The sequence below is a fragment of the Equus quagga genome, unplaced genomic scaffold, assembly GCF_021613505.1.
Source record: "Equus quagga isolate Etosha38 unplaced genomic scaffold, UCLA_HA_Equagga_1.0 153_RagTag, whole genome shotgun sequence".
Classification (NCBI taxonomy): domain Eukaryota; kingdom Metazoa; phylum Chordata; class Mammalia; order Perissodactyla; family Equidae; genus Equus; species Equus quagga.
In genome coordinates, this window is record NW_025796915.1 from 483,887 (window position 1) to 507,082 (window position 23,196).

General features: G+C 37.4%; 2 protein-coding genes across 8 annotated transcripts in view; both read right to left on the bottom strand.

Moving 5' to 3' along the window:
- The window catches only part of LOC124233091 (S phase cyclin A-associated protein in the endoplasmic reticulum), a 486,817-nt gene that overhangs the window by 364,082 nt on the left and 99,539 nt on the right, over window positions 1–23,196 (bottom strand). For all 7 annotated transcript variants that reach the window (XR_006886969.1, XM_046650197.1, XM_046650193.1 and 4 more), the window contains 2 exons: window positions 19,565–19,681; window positions 2,448–2,608 (listed from right to left, as the gene is read on the bottom strand). Coding sequence is in view for 6 of the 7 variants with exons in the window: in XM_046650197.1 (XP_046506153.1) it covers window positions 2,448–2,608; window positions 19,565–19,681 (278 nt within the window). In the remaining variant the exon portion in view is untranslated. The remainder of the gene's footprint in view (window positions 1–2,447; window positions 2,609–19,564; window positions 19,682–23,196) is intronic.
- Window positions 4,366–4,986, bottom strand: LOC124233092 (transmembrane emp24 domain-containing protein 2-like). The gene has a single exon (XM_046650200.1). The coding sequence runs from the start codon at window positions 4,984–4,986 to the stop codon at window positions 4,381–4,383; it is 606 nt and encodes a 201-aa protein (XP_046506156.1). The 3' UTR covers window positions 4,366–4,380.

Consider the following 23,196-nt stretch of genomic DNA (forward strand, 5'->3'; position numbering starts at 1 on the left):
GCTGAGACAGCTAGGTTCTCCTTCTTGTGGCCCTTTCTCTTCACAAGGTCTGTGGCCTATCCTGGGCTTCTTTACATGGCAGCTGGCTTCCAACAAGGAGAAAATGGAAGCTTCAAGGCCTATTATGGGCTAGGCTGGGAACTTACTGAACATCACTCTTGTAACATTCTATTGATCACATCAAGTCACAGGTCCAACCAAAGATTCAAAGAGAGGAGAAACAGACTCTACCACTTGATGGTGAGAATGGCATACATGCCCAAGGATGGGAGGAATTTTAAAAATTTCCAAAAAATGAATAAAAGGATAGATTGAATTATTAATAATATTATGGAAGAAATAGTTTCTTAAAAAAATAAACATTTTTTTTAAAAAAGGAATTCATTTATATAAATGAATATATAAAACCATAGTTGGCACCCATCTTTGCATACAATCTACCCCAGTCTGCAATCTGGCTTCAGATTGCCAAAGTCTCTCAAGGCCATCAGACAATCATCCAATTACAGTATCAGCCTCAAAGACCAATATCTCATGATCTATATCAAATCTGGATATTTTCCGTAGGTGTGGGTTCTCTTGACCTGGAAATCTGGCAGTTCAGTAAGAGAGCAGGGCTTGAAGTGGAAGTGAGGATGAGGCATCTCATCTTTATAGACAGTCTTTCATTTAATCTCCGTGCTTTCAATAAAATACTCCCATCTTCCAATGTGCCTAGTATCCCTCAAGGTCAGATACCATCTTTTTACCTTCTCTAGAGAATAAACCTCCCATAGTCCGCCGGGGTGAGGGAAACAGTCATTCTGTTATTTGGAGTTGAGGGGAGCTGGGGAGAATTCGGGATGCTGTTAACATATAAGCCCTACCCTTTACCCTCACTTTCAGAGATACCTGCTCCCATCAATATCTGACCCTTTGGGGAGTTGTGTGGAGCAAATTGCATTACTTTACAATTTTGCCCATTCTCTGAGCTTAGAATCCAGCTAGCTCAATCAAATGTCACCACTAGTCTTTCTGCTTTACAACTTCCAAAACTTTGTTCACATTATCTCTTTTCCTGTCTCTTCTTCCTTAAATCCTATTTTTAAACCCTTTTATATCATTTTAGTTGAGTTTGGGGAAAGGGCAAAGTAAATGCATGTGCTGAATCTGCTAACTTTAACAAAAACCACTTTTTATGGCATTTAATTAGAATCAAAATTATAGAATTAGAATATAGAATCATTACAAGCTTCAGTACTATAGCTACTTTTACTATAAATTACTTAAAATATATACCATAATTCACTGTGCATCAAAACCTCAAAACTGAAGACCAAAGTGGTCAAAAATAAAATTTCCTGATATATTAACAAGGGTATTTTTAAGCCTAGTTATAATCAAGATCTATTATTTCATCTTAATCAAATGGGTCACACTCATGAATAACCTGACAGTAGTGCTTCAAACAAAACCATGATATGTGCTAACACTATGACTCCTTTAAATTTTTTGCCATTTTGATTTTTAATACATTTCTCAGACCCTTTCAAGATACAGAAACTAAGCTTTATGATTCCACATTTTCCTACCTTTTCCTAAGAGAAAATGCCTATTCTCAATTTTCTACTACTCAGTCTGTATAGAGAAACCAAGGGCAACTTACTGGGTAAAAGTAAGGAATATTACTTGAAATAAGCCAATGCAACTTACTAAGACCAAGAGGGAAAAAAAATCCATAACGTGAAGTTGGCAATACCTTTGTTATGTCCAATAAAACATTTTTTTCTGAACCAAAAAACTTCAAAGGGACCTTTCATTGAAGAAAGAAGGAAGTAGTATTCTTAAGTTGTTCCTTAACTCATAACACAAATTTATTATTACTATCATCCTAAAATCCAAGCCTCTATAGATGTATAAAAAATCCACTCTAAATTTCTATATGAAAACATTTTATGAAGGAAATTCTTAAGGGATACATTCCAGGTGGGGCCTCAGAATAATAGCCATTCTATTTATTTGTTCCTCTTAATTATTCTGATGGTAAAGAAAACAGATGTGTGAGCAAAGATAAACAAAGAATATTATTTTAGTACCAAAATAATATCCCAATATTAATGAAATGAAGTAGTGACATGCTACTTAAAACTGTATACTGCCTAGAGGATGGACTAGCCTATTTTTTTCTACTTTAAGTCAAAAGGGTTATAAAGGATCTTATAAATGAACTGACAAATGAAATCATTCTCCTTAAAGTTTACAGAGAGCAAACTTGAGACTAAAATGAGCTCCACAGCTTTTGTACAATTTTAAAGATTATTTTATTATTTTAACTAAGGTAAATTAGTATCACTTAAATGATGAATAAAGACAAACATATAAAGTTAGCACCAATTGCAAATAAAATAAATATCTCCACATACATCCACCTGTCTACTACATAAAAGAGTTGATTCAAAGTCACTTGCCATTTTTGCGGGAAGTCTTCTGCACTGGCATTGGTGGGCAAGATTGGGCAGGCGCTACATCTAAAGAAGCAGTAGAGCCTGTATGATGAGCCTTTACCTTGTCAGCCCAACTGACACCTGTAGGAGCCAGACGGGGTGCAGCCCCTGTGCCAGGCGAACTCCTATGGAGAAAATGACTGCATTAATAAATCAAATATGTAAGTTAAAACATTAAATATTTAATTAATATATTTAAATTTTAAGTAAACTGTGTGTGGGTGTGTCTGTATCCACATTTCCAGAGTAACATACTATTACAGCAATTTAAGGCAAATATATTCATAAACTTATCTTGGTCTAATACTTCATTAACATACTATAACATATTATATGGAAACCAGGATAATATAGAAAATCTGAGTTCAGTTTAAAAGAAAATTTCAGTTAAATGGGTAACCTTAAAAAGTATGCATATATATCAAACTTATTTTCATTTAAAACATTTTTTAATAACAGAAATGTGCATTAATTTACCAATCTACTGATACAGACACTACTAAAATCGGCTTTTTCTTTTTTTTTTTTGTTTTTGTTTTTAAAAAGAATTGTTTATTTACTGAACCTGGGGCAAATTAGATACACAACCAATTTTAAATTTACATCTGTTAATTCAATTTTGAAGTGTTTTCACACGCACACACACATTGGCATGCAACAGTTGTCCTAAGGTAACAGTGACCTTAAACTGTTGCCAAGTATTTTCACCTAAGGTTGAAAAATTGTTTATCCTGAACATGAAAACCTGTAAAAATTTAAATTAATTATATAAAACTCGTTACTTGTAGTTTTCCCCTTGCAAAGATCCAAAAGAAATGTCCAAGTAACTAATATACACCAGTCACAACATAATCCTGGATCATCCCTACACCAAAACCAGATGCTCTTTTAATTTTAAACCCATCATCAGAGACCAAGAAAAAGTCATTTTGTTTTATACAAAACACAATTCACATGTGCCGAAAAACAAAAACCCTAGTACGGACAGTGATGTTCAGTACCCTAATTAAACCTTAGTGGCCAAAATGCCACTGATCAAAAATAAAATAGTGGCTGTATATCACTGCAATCAAATCCAAGAGGCTTTAACCCTTTGGCATCAGAAATTCAGATTTTCCCAATTGTGTGAATGCATAGCTCCTACGTGCCAAGAGCAGAGAAAGCAACGTGCCAGCACAGAAAGGAAAAGAGCTACCATTTGCTGAAACACCCAGAGAACTGGCTTTAATAAACTTTTTACAAGGTTAGGCAGAAACCCAAAACAGTTATTAGCTGCTCGTGTCATCAATTTAAGTGGAGGTGATTGAGTCCAAAGGTTCAAAGTAAAAATTTACGGGGAAAAATGTTGTTGGGTTAAGTCTTATCCTCAAAGCAAAAATGACATATAAAAGTACCAATCTGGTAGCATACTCCAAAGTCACAGAGCTCTGCCATCAGGCTGGGGAGAAAATCAAGATTCAGACTGTTGTTTCTCATAAGGACTCAACAAAATGAATTTTTAATGACTTAATAAGGGTCCAAAGGATGCAATTATTTTAGTAAAGTACTATTGGTAAAGTACTATCCTGAACAAACTGCCTCTTATTACAAAAACAAAAGAAAAGGAAGATATAATAAGGACTATATACCTATATTTCACTTACAGTGTTTGAGTTCCAGAAGGGCCTGTACACTGGAGGCAGAATTCATGTAAGAAATTATGCCAATCAAACGTCAAATTTTCACTATAACTTTCCTAAAAAGGGTTTTCTCCCAATAGCTATTAATCACAAAGAAACATAAGCTGTGAATGTACAGTTCAGAAAATAAAAATGTAGAAACTCATGACATTATTATGACCAAGATGTCTGGTAAACAGTGAGTTAATTATGAGTTTGAAAGCATCACAAAGAGGCTTTTAAACCACCATGCGGACTTCAAAGAACCTCTTCAGGTAGTAGATCTGCACCAACATCATGGCAATGAGAACCAGGGCTTCGAAGAAGGACCAGAGGACCACTCTGCTGTTCGTGTTGTCGTTGATTGCTCTGTGTATTCGCTCTCGAACATCCATGTACTCCTGTTCATGCTTTACAGCTGTCATCGCCACTGCTAGCTCAATAATCATTTCTTCTAGCTTGTTCTGGTGAGCTTCTGTTTCCATGTCTTGTCCTTGCGGGACCTCCCCAATATCAATGGAGAACATCACTATCTTTGGAGTCATGGTGGACATCCTATTACTAAAACAAAACTTATATGTTCCGTCCATGTGAGCAGCAAAGGTGTATTTCCCACTAGACTCCCAGTCTCCTTTATAAATTCCTTTATTGTCAGGCCCTGTAATCTCCACATCGATGTCCAGGAAGCCACCCTCAGCCACCTCGAAGATGAGGCCCATCTTGGGGCCCGAGGTGACCCGCTTGAAGAAGCACTCCTCGGCATGTGTGTCAATGCTGACGAAGTAGCCAGAGGCCGTGGCCAGGAGAGCAGCCAGGAGCACCAGCAGCTCAGCGAGCGTCACCATGGTGGGGCTGGGGCCGAAGCCACGACCAGGACTGCGGCCTCCAGAGCTGCCGCCACCGCCACCACCTAAAATTGGCTTTTTGTGTACATTTTTTTCTTGCTAAGGAAAATTAGCCCTTAACTAACATGTGTTGCCAATCTTCCTCTTTTTTTTTTCTGCTTGAGGAAGATTAGCCCTGAGCTAACAGCTGTGCCAATCTTCCTCCACTTTATAGGTGGGATGCGACCACAGCATGGCTGATGAGTGGTGTATGTCTGCACCCAGAACATAAACCCACAAACATGGACTGCCGAAGCAAAGTGAGCCAAACTTAACCACTATGCCATGAGCCTGGCCCCATGTACATTTCTTACAAGGATCACAAGTGTGATATCTCAGTGACAATGTCCAGTTTTGGTTTCTTTAAAATGCAGTGAGAATTTAGAGACACCTATTAAACAATCTAAGGGCAGAATCCTCCTCAAGTTTAATAACATTTTCTCCAATCTTTCACCATTGTCCTATCCACTCCTCATTTTACAGCAAAACTTCGATAGTTCACCTTTATCGAAGCTTTCCAAAATCTTGCTGTAGTTTTCAAAGAAACAATGACTCTCTTTGCACACCTACTTCACTGATTTAATTAATACGTAAATTATGAATTAAAATAATTAAGACAACTTGAATAAACAAGTTTGGTAACTAACTACATATTATGAGTAAGCACTGAACTCAATGAGTAAGAGCTGAAGTGAGTAGATATACTAAAGGTAGCCAATTTTTCAGCATATTAAAAGAAATATGTTTCACAAATTCACAACACAAGTTGGAATAATATTTGCGAAAAATAACTGAGATGGGAAGGAGGAAAGGGAGTGAATCACTTTACACTAAGGAAATAAGACGCCATGAGAAAATGGACTATGTTATACACGAGATTTTGAATACAAACTTCAGGGTAGCCACTAAACTAAAAAGCAAAAAAGAGACAAAAAAAACAAATAAGGAAAAAACGAAACACGGAATAAAAAACTGCCTAATTCAAAGGGTAGACCAAAACACACAGGACGAGAAACAAAGGAAATGCAGGAAAGCCAGAAAAAGAGTGATATAATGACAGCATTAAGCCCTCATACATCAATAATCACCCTCAAAGTAAACGGACTGAACTCTCCAATAAGAAGACACAGAGTGGCAAGGTGAATTAAAGAACAAGATCCAACAATTTGTTGCCTCCAGGAAACACATCTCAGCTCCAATGACAAACACAGGCTCAGAGTGAAGGAGTGCAAGACGATACCAAGCTAATGGCAAACAAAGAAAGCAGGTGTCACAATACGTAATCAGACAAAGTAGATTTCAACATAAGGCAGGTAAAGAGAGACAAAGAGAGGCAATATAAAATGGTCAAAGGGACACTACATCAAGGTGAAAGGAGCACCAAAGTTCATAAAGCAACTATTAACAAACTTAAAAGAAGATATTAAAAATACCACAATAATAGTAGGGGACCTCAACACCCCACTCACATCATTGGACACATCATCCACACAGAAAACCAACAAGGAAAAAGTGGAATTAAACAAAAATCTAAAACAGGTGGATTTAATAGACATATATAGAAAACTCCATTCAAAAACAGCAGAATACACATTCTTCTCAAGTGCACAGAGAACATTCTCAAGGTTAGACCACATGTTGGGAAACAAGGCAAGCATCTATAAATTTAAAAAAATTGAAGTAATAACAAGCATCTTCTCTAATCATAATCTGTAAAGCTACAAATTAATTACATGAAAAAAGCTGAGAAAGAGACAAAGATGTAGAGACTGACAAATATGCTACTGAACAAGCAATGGATCATTGCATGATTTGCATGAAATCAAACAAGAAATCAAAAAATATCTGGAGACAAATGAAAATGATAACATGCCATACCAACTCATATGGGATGTGGTAAAAGCTGTACTAAGAGGGCAATTCATCGCAATACAGGCTCACCTTAAGAAACAAGAAAAATCCCAAATAGGTAATCTCAAATTACAACTAACTAGATCAGAAAAAGAAGCACAAAGCCCAAATTCAGCAGAAGGAGAGAAATAATAAAAATCAGAGCAGAAATGAATGCTATTGAAACAAAAAGGCAGCAGTAAAGATCAATGAAACAAAGAGGTGGTTCTTTGAGAAGATAAATAAAATTGACAAGCCCCTAGCCAGACTTAAAGAAAAAAAAGAGAGAAAGCTCAGATAAACAAAATCAGAAATGAAAGTGGAGAAATAACAACAGACTGAAGAGAAATACAACAGATTCTAAGAGAATACTACAAAAAACTGTATGCCAACAAAATGGATAACCTAGAGGAAATGGATAAATTCTTAGACTCTTACAACCTCCCAAAGCTGAGTCAAGAAGAAACAGACCATCTGAACAGACCAATCACAAGGAAAGAGATTGAAATAGCAATCAAAAGCATCCCAAAGAATAAAACCCCAGGACCAGATGGCTTTGTTGGGGAATTCTACCAAACTTTCAGAGAAGATTTAATACTTATCCTTTTCAAGCTATTCCAAAAAATTAGGGAGGATGGAATACTTCCTAACACATTCTACGAGGCCAACATCACTCTGATACCAAAGCCTGACAAGGAAAAAGAAGCAGAAAAAAGGAGAACTACAGGCCAATATTGCTGATGAATATAGATGCAAAAATTCTCAACAAAATTTTGGCAACTCGAATTCAGCAATACATCAAAAGTCTCATATGTCACGATCAAGTGGGATTCATACCAGGGACACAGGGATGCTTCAACATCTGCAAATCAATCAACATGATACACCACACCAACAAATTGAGGAATAAAAACCATATGATCATCTCTTTAGATGCAGAGAAAGCATTTGACAAGATCCAACAGCCATTTATGATACAAACTCTGAACAAAATGGGGATAGAAGGAAATTATCTCACTATAATAAAGGTTATATATGACAAACCCACAGCTAACATCATACTCAACAGGGAAAAACTGAGCGCCATCCCCCTGAGAACAGGAACAAGGAAAGGGTGCCCACTATCACCACTCTTATTCAACATAGTACTGGAGGTTTTGGCCAGAGCAATTAGACAAGAGAAAGGAATAAAAGGAAAACAAATAAGGAGGGAAGAAGTGAAACTCTCGCTGTTTGCAGACAACAAGATCTTATAATAGAAAACCCCAAAAAATCGATTGGAAAACTAATACAAATAAATAACAACTACAGTAAAGTTGCAGGGTACAGAGTCAACTTACAAAAATCAGTTGCTTTTCTACATTTCAATAACAAACTTACAGAAAGAGAACTCAAGAATATAATTCCATTTGCAATCACAACTATAAAAATAAAGTACCTAGGAATAAATTTAATCAAGGAGGTGAAGGACTTATACAATGAAAACTGTAAGACATTACCTAGAGAAACTGATAATGACTTAAACAGATGGAACGAGATTCCTTTCTTATGGATTGGAAGAATAAGCACAGTTAAAATGTCCATACTACCCAAAGCAATCTACAGATTCAGTGCAATCCCTATCAGAATCCCAAAGACATTCTTCACAGAAATAGAGTAAAGAATGCTAAAATTCATACGGGGCAATCAAAGACCCCAAATTGCCAAGGCAATCCTGAGAAAAAAGAACAAAGCTGGAGGTATCACAATCCCTGACTTCAAAATGTATTAAAAGCCATAGTGACCAAAATGGCATGGTACTGGTACAAAAACAGGCACCCAGATGAATAGAACAGAACTGAGAGCCCAGAAATAAAACCACACATCTACAGTCAGCTAATCTTCGACAATGGTGCCAAGACCATACAATGGAGAAAAGATAGTCTCTTCAATAAATGGTGTTCAGAAAATTGGACAGTCACATGCAAAAGAATGAAGGTAGATCACTATTTCACAACATACACAAAAATTAACTCAAAATGGATCAAAGACTTGAAGATACGTCTTGAAACTATAAAACTCCTGTAAGATAATATTGGTAGTACACTCTTTGACATCGAACTAAAAAGGATCTTTTCAAATAGTATTTTTTCTCAGACAAGGGAAACAAAAGACGAAATAAACAAGAGGGAATTCATCAGACTGAAGAGCTTCTGCAATGCATAAGAAACTAGGATCAAAACAAAGAGACAACTCACCAACTGGGAGAAAATATTTGCAAATCATATATCTGACGAGGGTTAATCTCCATAACATATAAGGGACTCACACAACTGAACAATAAGAAAGCAAACAACCCAATCAAATACTGGGCAGAGGAGATGAACAGACATTTTTCCAAAGAAGATATACAGATGGCCAAAAAACACATGAAAAGATGTTCAAATCACTAATCACCAGGGAAATGCAAATCAAAACTACACTAAGATACCACCTGACACCTGTTAAAATGGCTATAATCACTAAGACTAAAAATAACAAATGTTGGAGAGGGTGTGGAGAAAAGGGAACCCTCATACACTGCTGGTGCCAATGCAAGCTGGTGCAGCCACTATTCAAAACAGTATGGAGATTCCTCAAAAAGCTAAAAATAGAACTACCATATGACCCAGCTATCCCACTACTGGGTATGTACCCAAACAACTTGAAATCCACAATCCAAAGTAACATATGCACCCCTATTTTCAGTGCAGCACTATTCACAATAGCCAAGACATGTAAGCAATGCAAGTGCCCATTAACAGATGACTGGATAAAGAAGACACGGTATATATATACAATGAAATACTACTCAGCCATAAAAAAAGACAAAACCATGCCATTTGCAATAACATGGAAGGACCTAGAGGGAATTATGCTAATCTAAATAAGCCAGTCTGAGAAAAACAAACACCAGATGATTTCACTCATATGTGGAATATAAACAAGTACTGGGACAAAGAAAACAGTTCAGTGGTTACCAGGGGAAGAGGGGGTGAGCAGAGCACAGGGGTGAAAGGGAGCACTTACGTGGTGATCGTCAAGAAATAACGTACAAGCAAAATGGTGGAGTGAGCAGTTTTCTTTGTCTCTCCCACTTCAAATCTACAACTAATTGGACATTCATCGGTCAACAAAGGCTATCCACACAGCATCTCAGGACACCCAAGAGACCTGTGCTGCTATACGTCGGAAGGCAGATGGAGTTCCCCCCGGGAGGAGTGGAGATAGGTGAAAACTCTCCAACCCACGACCCCTGGACAGCCTAGTACCTGCAAGTGACTTTCTTCCAGCAGACACGCTCACAGCAACGCCATGCACAAAGGGTGGGCATGTGCAGGTATCGGCGGAGCAACGATGGAAGCAGGTGACTACAGCCCTACCTAAAACCTCCACGATTGCCCCTAAGCCCAGGGGGAAAATCCATGGTCCTGAACCAGTGGCAGGGAAAGCCTCTACTCGCCATTAGTGGAGAGGCCCCACCCAGCATTCAGAATGCTGGGAGGCTCCGGGAGAGGAGGATCCTGGACAGGGCAGCAGCCCGTCAGCCGCCTCTGACTCACGGACTTCGGCTGTGTCCCAGAGGGGGTAAAGGACACCCAGTGTGACTGTGTGCAAGGGCGGGGGCGCGTTGGAGTCCCAGCCGCCCTGCTCTGTGGTCCAGGGGGAAAATCCACAGTCCCAGAACAGCAACAGCAAAGGCCTCTGGGCAGCATTAGTGGACAGGCCACGCCCGGCAATTACAAGGCTGGAAGACCCTGAGGCAGGAGTAGCAAAGCTGGGTGAGCTAACCACAGACTGCAGTAGATACCCATAGCTCTGCTGTGGCCCATAGTGGACAAATGAGATATTGCGGGCCCTGACAGTGACAGAGCTGTGAATATAGGTGATCCTGCTCCCGGCCACTGGGAAAGCCGATAACACCACTACAGACCCTAAGGAGGGAGTGCGTCTAGGTGGTCTGCGATACTAGACACCAGCAACCTGAGGCCCCCTTGCGATTGTCCCCACAGCTGACAAGGAACCCCACAGGAGCACTGTGACTATGAGGACGGACCCAGGTCCAGGCAGCAACAGCTGACAGGAATCCTGGTCAGTGGAGATTAATAAACAGTACCCCCACACACTCCAGTAGAAGCAAGTGGAAGCAGTAACTAAACTCTATCTCTATGTGGAGGCACAAATCCACACCATCAAGCAATATGAAAAAATATATTAAATCTCCAGAACAGAAGGAAAATGACAAATACCCAGAAAACAATCTCAAAGATAATGAAATCTGCAACCTAAATGACAAGGAATTCAAAACAGCCATCATTAAAAAACTCAACAAGTTAAAAGAGAATACAGATAGACAACTGAAGGAGTTCAGGAGTTATGTCACAAAAGAGCTTGATACCATAAAGAAGAAGCAATCAGAAATACTGGAGATGAACACAATGGCGGAGATTAAGAAAAATCTGGGCTCTCGGAATAGTAGGGTTGATAATGTGGAGGACAGAATTAGCAATTTGGAGGATGGGAATATAGAAATGCTGCAGATAGAGGAGGAGAGAGAACTAAGACTAAAAAGAAATGAAGAAACTCTCCGAGAATTAGCCAACTCAATTAGGAGATGCAACATAAGGATTACAGGCATCCCAGAGGGAGAAGAGGAGGAGAAGGAGGCAGAATGACTGTTCAAAGAAATAATGGCTGAGAACTTTCCAAACCTGGGGAGAGAGATGGAACTCAATGTGACAGAAGCGAATAGATCTCCAAACTTTCTCAATGTTAAAAGACCAACTCCAAGGCATATAGTAGTGAAACTTGCAAAAATCAATGACAAAGAGAAAATACTAAGGGCAGCAAGACAGAAGAAAATAACCTACAAAGGAACTACCATAAGGCTGTCAGCAGATTTCTCAGCAGATACCATACAGGCTAGAAGAGAGTGGAATAATATATTCAAAACTCTAAAGGACAAAAACTTTCAGCCAAGAATACTCTATCCAGCAAAAATATCCTTCAAATATGATGGAGAAATAAAAACCTTCCCAGATAAACAAAAGTTAAGGGAGTTCATTGCCATAAGACCTCCTCTACAAGAAATGCTCAGGAAGACCCTCATACCTGAAAAATCAAAAAAAGGAAAGAGGGTACAAATCTCAGAGGAAAGGAGATAAGGAGAAAGACAAGACCAGAAAGTTGCAGCTCTCCATCAGAACAGGTTAGCAAAAGTTAAGTATAACATTAAAGATAAAAGGAACAGAAACACCAAGAATAAATATAATCTTGTCATTTTAACCACAAACTCACAACACAAGAAGAAAGAAAAGAAAAAAAAAAAATCTGACAATAACAACCTAGAAGGGGAAGAGGAGAGGGAGGGAACGTCTTAATCTCAGGAAATAAGAGGCTATCAGAAAATGGACTATCTCATCAATGAGATGTTTTATACAAACCACTAGGTAACCCACTAAATAAATAAGAAGAATAAAGACACAAATTACAAATAAGAAAAAAAACAATATAGAAATCTACCTACCTCAATTAGTAGTCCAAAAATCATGGGAGGAGAAACAAAGGAAATGCAAAAGAACCAGAAAACAAGTGATAAAATGGCAGCGTTAGGCCCCAACATTTCAATAATGACTCTAAATGTAAACAGACTGAACTCTCCAATCAAAAGACACAGAGTGGCAGGATGGATTAAAGAACAAGACCCAACAATATGCTGCCTCCAGGAAACACACCTCAGCCCGAAAGACAAACAGAGACTCAGAGTGAAGGGATGAAAGATGATAGTCCAAGCTAATAATGAACATAAGAAAGCAGGTGTCGCCATACTTATATCAGACAAAGTAGACTTCAAAGCAAAACAGATAAAGAAAGACAAAGAGGGGCAGTTTATAATGATAAAAGGGACACTTGAGCAAGATGACATAACACTTATAAATATATACGCACCCAACACAGGAGCACCAAAATTTGTAAAGCAACTATTAATAAAACTAAAAGGAGACATCAGCAACAATACAATAATAGTAGGGGACCTCAACACCCCATTAACACCAATGGATAGATCATCCAGACAGAAAGTCAACAAGGAAATTATAGAATTAAATGAAAAACTAGACCAGATGGACCTAATAGATATATACAGAACACTCCCTCCAAAATCAGCAGGCTACACATTCTTCTCAAGTGTGCACGGAACATTCTCAAGGATAGAACATATCTTGGGAAACAAAGCAAACCTCAACAAATTCAAGAGGGTTGAAATAATAGCAAGCATCTTTTCTGATCATAATGCTATGAAACTAGAAATCAACTACAAGAATAAAGCTGGGAAAGGGGAAAAAATGTGGAGAGTAAACGACATGCTACTGAACAAACAACGGACTATTGAAGAAATTAAAGAAGAAATAAAATATTATCTGGAGACAAATGAAAATGAAAACATGCCATACCAACTCATTTGGGACACAGTAAAAGCAGTCCTAAGAGGGAAATTCACTGCAATACAGGCTCACCTCAATGAACAAGAAAAATCTCAGATAAGCAATGTCAAACGACACCTAACAGAATTAGACAAAGAAGAACAAACCAAGCTGAAAGTCAGTAGAAGAAGAGGAAAAATAAAAATTCGAGCAGAAATAAACAATATTGAAACAAAAAAGATAGTAGAAAGGATCAATGAAATGAAGAGTTGGTTCTTCGAAAAAATACACAAAATTAACAAACCCTTAGTCAGACTCAGCAAGAAAAAAAGAGAAGACTCAAATAAATAAAATTAGAGCTGAGAGAGAAGAAATCACAACAGATACCACAGAAATACAAAGGATCATAAGAGAATACTATGAAAAACTACATGCCAACAAATTGGACAAGCTAGAAGAAATGGACAAATTCTTAGACTCTTACAACCTCCCAAAACTGAAGCAGGGAGAAATAGAGAATCTGAGTAGACCAATCACAAGTAAAGAAATCGAAACAGTAATCCAAAACCTCCCCAAAAATAAAAGTCCAGGACCAAACGGCTTCTCTGGTGAATTCTACCAAACGTTCAAAGAAGATTTAATACCTATCCTTCTCAAACTATTCCAGAAAACTGAGGAAGATGGAGCACTCCCTAACACATTCTATGAAGCCAACATCACCCTGATCTCAAAACCTGACAAGGACAACAAAAAGAAGGAAAACTACAGGCCAATATCACTGATTAACATAGATGCAAACATTCTCAACAAAATTTTGGCAAACCGAATAGAGCAATACATTAAAAAGATTATACACCACAATCAAGTGGGAATGGTTCAACATCCGCAAGTCACTCAACATGATACACTACATTAACAAAATGAGAAACAAAAACCTCATGATCATCTCAACAGATGCAAAGAAAGCATTCGACAAGATCCAACACCCATTTATGATAAAAACCCTCAATAAAATGGGTATACAAGGAAACTACCTCAACATAATAAAGGCCATATATGACAAACCCACAGCCAACATCATACTCAACGGACAAAAACTGAAAGCCCTCCCTCTGAAAACAGGAACAAGACAAGGGTGCCCACTTTCACCACTCTTATTCAACATAGTACTGGAGGTGTTGGCCAGAGCAATTGGGCAGGAAAAAGAAATAAAAGGAATCCAAACAGGCAATGAAGAAGTAAAACTCTCACTGTTTGCAGATGACATGATCTTATATATAGAAAACCCTGAAGAATCCATTGGAAAACTATTAGAAATAATAAACAGCTACAGGAAAGTTGCAGGGTATAAAATCAACATATATAAATCAGTAGCATTTCTATACACTAACAATGAACTAACAGAAAAAGAACTCAAAAACCCAATCCCATTCACAATCACAACAGAAAGAATAAAATACCTTGTGATAAATTTAACCACGGAAGTGAAAGATCTATACAACGAAAACTACAAGACTTTCCTGAAAGAAATGGATGACAACATAAATAGATGGAAAGACATTCCATGTACTTGGATTGGAAGAATAAACATAGTTAAAATGGCCATTCTACCTAAAGCAATCTACAGATTCAACGCTATCCCAATCAGAATCCCAATGATACTCTTCACAGAAACAGAACAAAGAATCCTAAAATTCATATGGGGCAACAAAAGACCCCAAATTGCTAAAGCAATCCTGAGAAAGAAGAACAAAGCTGGAGGCATCACAATCCCTGACTTCAAAGCATGCTACAAAGCTACAGTAATCAAAACAGCATGGTACTGGTACAAAAACAGGCGCACAGATCAATGGAACAGAATTGAAAGCCCAGAAATAAAACCACACATCTATGGACAGGTAAACTTCAACAAAGAAGCTGAGGGCCTACAATGGAGAAAAGAAAGTCTCTTCAACAAATGGTGCTGGGAAAACTGGAAAGCCACATGTAAAAGAATGAAAATCGACCATTCTTTTTCACCATTCACAAAAATAAACTCAAAATGGATCAAAGACCTAAAGATTAGGCCTGAAACAATACGTCTTTTAGAAGAGAATATAGTATAGGCACTACACTCTTTGACATCAGTTTCAAAAGAATCTTTTTGGACACCATAACTCCTCAGACAAGGGAAACAATAGAAAGAACAAACAAATGGGACTTCATCAGACTAAAGAGCTTCTTCAAGGCAACGGAAAACAGGATTGAAACAAAAAAACAACCCACTAGTTGGGAAAAAATATTTACAAGTTACTTATCCGACAAAGGGTTAATCTCCATAATATATAAACAACTCACACAGCTTAGCAACAAAAAATCAAACAACCCAATCCAAAAATGGGCAGGGGACATGAACAGACATTTCTCCAAAGAAGATATACGGATGGCCAATAGACACACGATAAGATGCTCACCATCATTAATCATCAGGGAAATGCAAATCAAAACTACAGTAAGATATCACCTTATACCCATTAGAATGGCAAAAATAACCTAAACAAAAAGTGACAGATGTTGAAGAGGTTGTGGAGAAAAAGGAACACTCATACACCGTTAGTGGGAATGCAAACTGGTGCAGTCACTATGGAAAACAGTATGGAGATTTCTCAAAAAATTAAAAATAGAATTACCTTATGACCCAGCCATTCCACTACTGGATCTCTATCAAAAGAACTTGAAATCAGCAATTCCAAAATTACCATGCACCCCTATGTTCACTGCAGCATTATTTACAATAGTCAAGACGTGGAAACAACCTAAATGCCCATCAACTGATGATTGGATAAAGAAGATATGGTATATACTACTCAGCCATAAAAAAAAGACAAAATCATCCCATTCACAACAACATGGATGGACACTGAAGGTATTATGTTAAGTGAAATAAGCCAGACAGAGAAAGACGAACTCTGTATGACTCCATTCATAGGCGGAAGCTAAACATAGAGACAAAGAGAATTGATTGGTGGTTACCAGGGGAAAGGTGGGGTGGGGTGAGGGCACAAAGGGTGAAGTGGTGCACCTACAACATGACTAACAATAACGTACAACTGAAATCTCACAAGGCTTGTAAACTATCATAATCTTAATAAAAAGTCAAAAAAAAAAAAGAAAGAACGTACAACTGAAATCTCACATTAATGTAAACTATTATGAACTCAGTAAAAAATAAATTAAAAAATAAAATAAAAATAAAAGAAACATGTTTCTTACACACATTAAAGACTTCTGGTGTTAAAATAAACCATGCATTATACAATACTCTGAACCATGGACCATGGAATGCATTATAAGAGAACTTCCCTTAAAAATGGTGCTTGAATATACAAACATTTGGTCTTGTTTGCTTGTAAGTCTTTCCCCCACTCCACTGAAGTCCAATTATTATAAGGTTCCAAAGTCCATCAATCTCCACCTAAGTCAATACTAATAATATCATTTGAAAGCAAAAATCTGGTTCTACTGAATAACACTTAGAGTTCTTACTTTAAGTGCCAGGTACAGTGCTAGATGCTTGGGATACAGAAGATATGACAAAGACCCTACCTGAAAGAAGGTCATAGTATAAGTACAAAAAGTAAACATTAAAAAATGATAACACACTGCAAATATAATAATAATGCAAGTATATGCAAGGTTCAGTAGTAACAAGAGATGAAAATAACCGTGACATGGTGGGAGGGATGAGTAGTCGTCAAGAAGGGTTACGTTTAACAGAAGAAAGAGGAAAGAGAACCAACCAAGCAAACTACTTAATGACCCTCCCATTACACATCAAACATTAAGACTCACTCTAAAGAATTAGAGTCCAAACAAATTTTTGTCTTAAAAACAAATTTCCCCAGGGGCATTTAAGGAAAACGATTGAGATGAATGTTTAACATCACAGCTACCATAGGTGGCAATAACATTTGGGGAAAACAAGGGGCTAACCAAAAACTTAAAAGAAAAAGCTGGAGAATGAGATATCCATTGGGGGTTTTGAAAACCTCCAATATATTCCTGGAAATCGAGAAGGCCCCACACATGTACAGGGTTGTGTGCTTATACATGAAAGATCTGAGAAGGCCCTAATCTCTCACTTCTAAATGACCTTGAGGCTCTGAGGAAGCAGGAAGTGACAGCAAAGGCAGAAATGAAAACTGCCAGAGCACTGAAGGCATACCCAACACATACAAAGAAGCAAACAAGAGGTGGGAGATTTTTTGGTTCAAAGTATTTAAAGGAAATCTCTGTCAAATCATTAGCTGACAAGTAAGATTACTGAGCAGAGATTTTATTGTCTACACACGATAAACAACAGGGATTTCAGAAAACTAGTTTAAGATCACTAAATATACAGTAACAACAACATCCCAAACAGCCACAACAAACCCTGGAGAGGGTAGCAATCTGATCTCCAGAGCTGCTACATTATTTAAAATATCAAGTTTTCAACAAAAAATTACCAGACATGATGGGCTGGCCCAGTGGCACAGCGGTTAAGTTCACACGTCCCGCTTCAGCGGCCCGGGTTTGCCCGTTTGGATCCTGGGTGCAGACCTATGCACCGCTTATCAGGCCATGCTGTGAGAGGCATCCCACATATAAAGCAGAGGAAGATGGGGATGGATGTTAGCTCAGGACCAGTCTTCCTCAGCAAAAAAGAGGAGGATTGGCCACAGATGTTAGCTCAGGACTAATCTTCCTCAAAAAAAAAAACTACAAGATATGCAAATAAACAGGAAAGTATGGCCCAGTCACACCCAAAAAAGAACAGTAATTGAAATTATCCTCAAAGAAGCCCAGATATTGGACTTACTAGACAAAGACTTTAAAATGGCTATTATAATTATGTTTAAAGAACAAAAGGAAACCATGTCTAAAAAACTAAAGTATGAGAACAATGTTTCACCAAATACAGAATATCAATAAAGAGAACATAAATATATAAAAGAACTACACTGATGTTCTGGAGTTCAAAAGTACAATAACTGAAATGAAAAATTCACCAGAAGGGCTCAACAGCAGATTTGAGAGACCAAAATAAAGAATCAGCAAACTTGAAGAGAAGTCAGTTGATATTACCTAATCTGAGAAACAGAAAGAAAAAAAGAATGCAGAAAAATGAACAGAACCTCAAAGACCTGTGGAACACCATCACGAGCACCAAGTTAGGTATAGTGGAATTCCCAGAAGACAAAGAGGAAGAATATTTGCAGAAATAATGGAAAAAACTTCCCAAATATAACGAAAAACATTCATCTATACACCCAAAAAGCTCAAAAAACTTGAAGGAGGATAAACTCAGAGATTCATACCTAGATACATCATAGTCAAACTATCAAAAGACAAAGAGAAAAAGAGAATCTTGAAAGCAGGAAGAGAAAAGTGAGGCATCTCATAAAAGGATCCTCAGTAAGACTAACAGCTTATTTCTCATCAGAAACCATGGAAGCCAGAAGGCAGTGAGAAGATATACTTAAAGGGCTGAAAGAAAGACTTTCAACCAAGAGTTCTATGCACTGCAAAACTATCCTTCAAAAAACTGAAGGATAAACTATGACATTCTCAGATGAACAAAAACTGAGAAAAACTGTTACTAGCAGACCTGCCCAGCAAGACATTCTAAAGGAAGTGCTTCAGGAAGAAATGAGAGGACACTAGACAGTAACTTGAATCCACATGAAGAAATAGAGAGCCTCAGTAAAACTAACTACATAGGTAAATACAAAAGACAATATAAATGTATTTTTTCTTTAAAACTCTTTTCTTCTCCTAACTGATTTAAAAGACAACTGCATAAAACAATAATTATAAAATTGTGTCAATGGGTTTACAATGTATAAAAATGTAATTTGCATGACAATAACACAGTTTATGATATATTTAGATCTATTATTGTGAAAAGAAATTGCCAGTTCATGTTACAAATCATTTAGCATGAAACACATTTATGGGTTTTAATCTCTGGATCCTAAAATTATGTTTGAACATATTACATTTCCTGAAAGTTAAACTTTACTCTCCTGGATTTCTTTAACTTTTTATTCAAACACTTTCAAATATAAACACATTACATGGATATTTCAGTAGTGGAATATCAATTTCACAATACTATAAGTATGTTATCTACAGAAAATAATTTACTGTAATGCAAGGCTTAGTAGGCTTTTTTGAGTTCATCTCACCCAAAATTTAAGCTTCTTCGAGCATTTGATGTTACACTTATTCTGTCTGTTGATGGACTTGGAATCACATGACGTCCTGGAGACATCTTCTTTACTTCCCATGCCAGTGAAGTTGGCCTGCCAATTTAAGACACACAGTAGATTAAATTAACAGAAGAAAGGGGGTTAAAATCCTGATCTTTTCTCTTGATTGTTAGTAGGTAAAAACATCATCAGGTCACAGTCTTTCCCTGGAGCACTTTTTACCAGAAAGTTACCATATTACCAGTAAGCAATCACAGATGATGTATGGTCCAGGATGTTCCACCCACTGCAGCATAGCAACATAACCCTACTTATCTAAAAAGGGCCACTGGGTTACAAGACATCAGATATACTACTAATTTTTAAAAGCCTCCACACGCCCAGCTAAAAACAAACTTAAAAAGGCAATGGTACAATTCATGCTACTTGTGTCTGACATCCTGGAGAACTAAGTGTCTAGAACAGGGATCAATAAAGAAAAACAGTGATGAGGGTTAGATGAAGAACACAGAGGAAAATATGAAGTCTCCTTCCTCTACCTCTTAATCACCCATGAGAGTGGGAGCATAAACATTTCCTTGTTCTTTGCTAGGAAAGCTAACCTCTCCTCCTCTTACACTGGCCCCACAACCAATCAGCTGACAGGATGCACAACCTGTACAAAAATGTTTTTCTCAAGTAATGTCTTCTCTATCTCTATGCCCTCAGTCAGACCTCTATAACTCCCTAGAATCTCATTGCCTCTCAATCTCCATTCAATCCAGTGATTGTTTTTCTCTCATTAGAAAGAGATACTGATTGTTAGAAAAGAGAATTGATAAAAAGGTTATTCAAATAAAGTTCAAAGCTTTTGATAATTTATTGGCAAATCACCTTTCACAAAGGTTATAACAAATTATACAGTCAAGTGTCACTTAATGCATTAATTGCTTCTTCTTTGTATGAACATCATAGAGTATACTTACGCACACCTAGACGGTACAGCCTACTACACACCTAGGCTATATGGTACTAATCATATTGAACCACCATCGTATATGTGGTCCATCATTGACCAAAATGTTGTTATGCGGTACATGACTATATTTCCACAAGATGAAAAGCGCTCATTTCCCTCAAACCCTGCCAACAGTTGGCATCTCATCATTGGCTTATAAAGGAGACTATAAAGTTGCCCACAAAGTTTAAAATATTTACTATCTGGCACTTCACACAAAAAGTTTGCTGACTCCCATGCTAGAGTTTCAGTCTTGTGACGAGTTCTTTTTCCTAGAGGAATTTCAATAAAGGTGTTTAATTAAAACAAATTTTCACTGGCAACTGGTATTAGCTTTCATTTTTTAAATTATATGTTCATTATCACTACTAGTGAGGCTGAACTTTTTTACCAGTCATTTGAATTTCTTATTTTGGGACTTTCACATTGGTATACTTTGCCCATTTTTTTCACTGGGATTTGCATCATTTTCTAATTGATCTGAAATCATTTACTACTACTACTGCTACTATTATTATTACTATTATGGCTAAAAATCTGTTGGCATAGATGATCTAACTATTTCACTTTTAATTTAATTTTTTTTAATGCAGAAAGGCATATTTTCTCCCCATTAAAACAAGCCTATCAATATTTTCCTTTGTGATTTCTGCCTTTGTCTTACAAAGCTCTTACCCACAATAAACATATATAAATATTGATCTAAATTTTCTTCTCTAAATATGTATAATTTTAGTTTTAACTTAAAACTCAAATCCAGGTGAAATGAATCCTGATGCATGATTTGAGGAATGTAAGACAGATAATGCCATCTACAGGGAATTTAAGGTTTCTTTCTATATCTAGGAGCTGCCTCAGGAGGCAAAGAGGAGAAATGATGATAAATGGTTAAGGTAAAAAAAGATGCCTCAAGTATATTTTTAAACTATGGTGTGAGGACAGGGATGGCTGTTAAGCTTGGACTTGTCGTCAGACTCTTTCTCAATATAATCCTCAACACAGCTACTGCTAGTGATTGGAGTTTACAAGGAAGAAAAAAATCTAGTTAGCTTTTCTAATGCATTGATGGTTACATTACAGATCTTTTTTGGAAACAAAAAAATCAGAAACTTAAAAAAGAAAAGAAAAAGAAAGATTACTGTAAGGATATAAATTGTACAAGGTCAAGGACATCCAAGGTGGAGGGAAAAGAATCAGGGCTCGTGAGGATTAGACCTGGAAGAGACAGGCTTTAAAGCAATACTCCTAAGCTATCAAAGACCACACAATTTCTCTCATCCCAGCTTCTCTCTGTACATCCATTCCATTTTCTTTGAATCTGCTTTCCTTTGCTTATCTTCAAAAGGGCAATATAGTCACCAATTCTAAATCAGTACAATGATCTCTTAACTTGATTTAACCCATAAAGGTATGTATCCCCCAGATCTGATCACCTATTATCAGCAGGTAAGGGTGAAATTGCCTGGTATAAACAAAGACAACTAAGCCTCATCCATCCAGGGATGTGGGTAAAGCAGGCACCATAAAATCATACCAAAAATTTTCATTGTGAGAAAGAAAAACGTTAAAAGAATCAACATATCATGGTTTCCCTGGATTTGGTTTTCTGCGGATCAAGCCTTCTTGGATTTGTCTCTTGGGATTCCTTCACTCTCTTGGTTCCCCATGGGACTGATACATTAGAATGGGACAAAAGATGGATTCTCTACTGGATGGTTCCACTTACTGAGATTGAACAAAGGTTAAATCCAAGGGAAAGAGGCAGCCCAGGCATGTCTTCTCTGAGTAAAAAGGAAAAAAGCATCATTGTAGCTGCATGTGACTTGGCCCAGCTCACAAGGGCTCAGGTATCACTTATAAATCTAAACTAAATAATAAATTGTTCTTTTGCCTTTGCACGTAAAGAAAATAATACTAAGTCCAGTTGATTATCTATCTCTGGAATATCTCTCAACTCCCCCTACTGTCACTACTCTAGTCTGAGTACCCATCATCTGTACCTATACTGCTGCACCTCAACCTTCCCACACTGAAGCCAGAAATATCTTTTAAAAATACAAATCTGATATGTCACTTCCTTACTTAGAAATCTTTTATGTTTCAAAATAATGTGTAAAGTTTTTATCAGGTCTACAGAGCCCTCATCTGGTCCCAGCCTACCTCTCTCTAGGTTCATCTCATGCTACTCTTCCCCTCTTGTCCTCTTCACTCCAGCCTTGCTAAACTCTAAATTCCTTGACTACTCTGTGCTCTCTTCGACCTCCAGGATATCAGATATCCTGGTATTACTCTTTCCTTCTCTTTGTCAAGCTAACTCCTACTTGATACTTCTGTCTCACTTAAATATAACCTCCTCAGGGAAGTCTTTCTGGACTCAGCAAACTGGTTGATGGTGCCTTTCCTTATACTCCCAAAGTACACTGTATTTCCTTTTTTTAATTATTATTGAGTTCATAATAGTTTACATCATTGTGAATTTCAGTTGTACATTATTTGTTCTCCATCACCATATAAGTGTTCTACTTCACCCCTATGCCCACTCCCCTGCCTCCTTTCCCTGGTAACCACTGAACTGTTCTCTTTGTCTGTGTGTTTGTTTATCCTCCACATA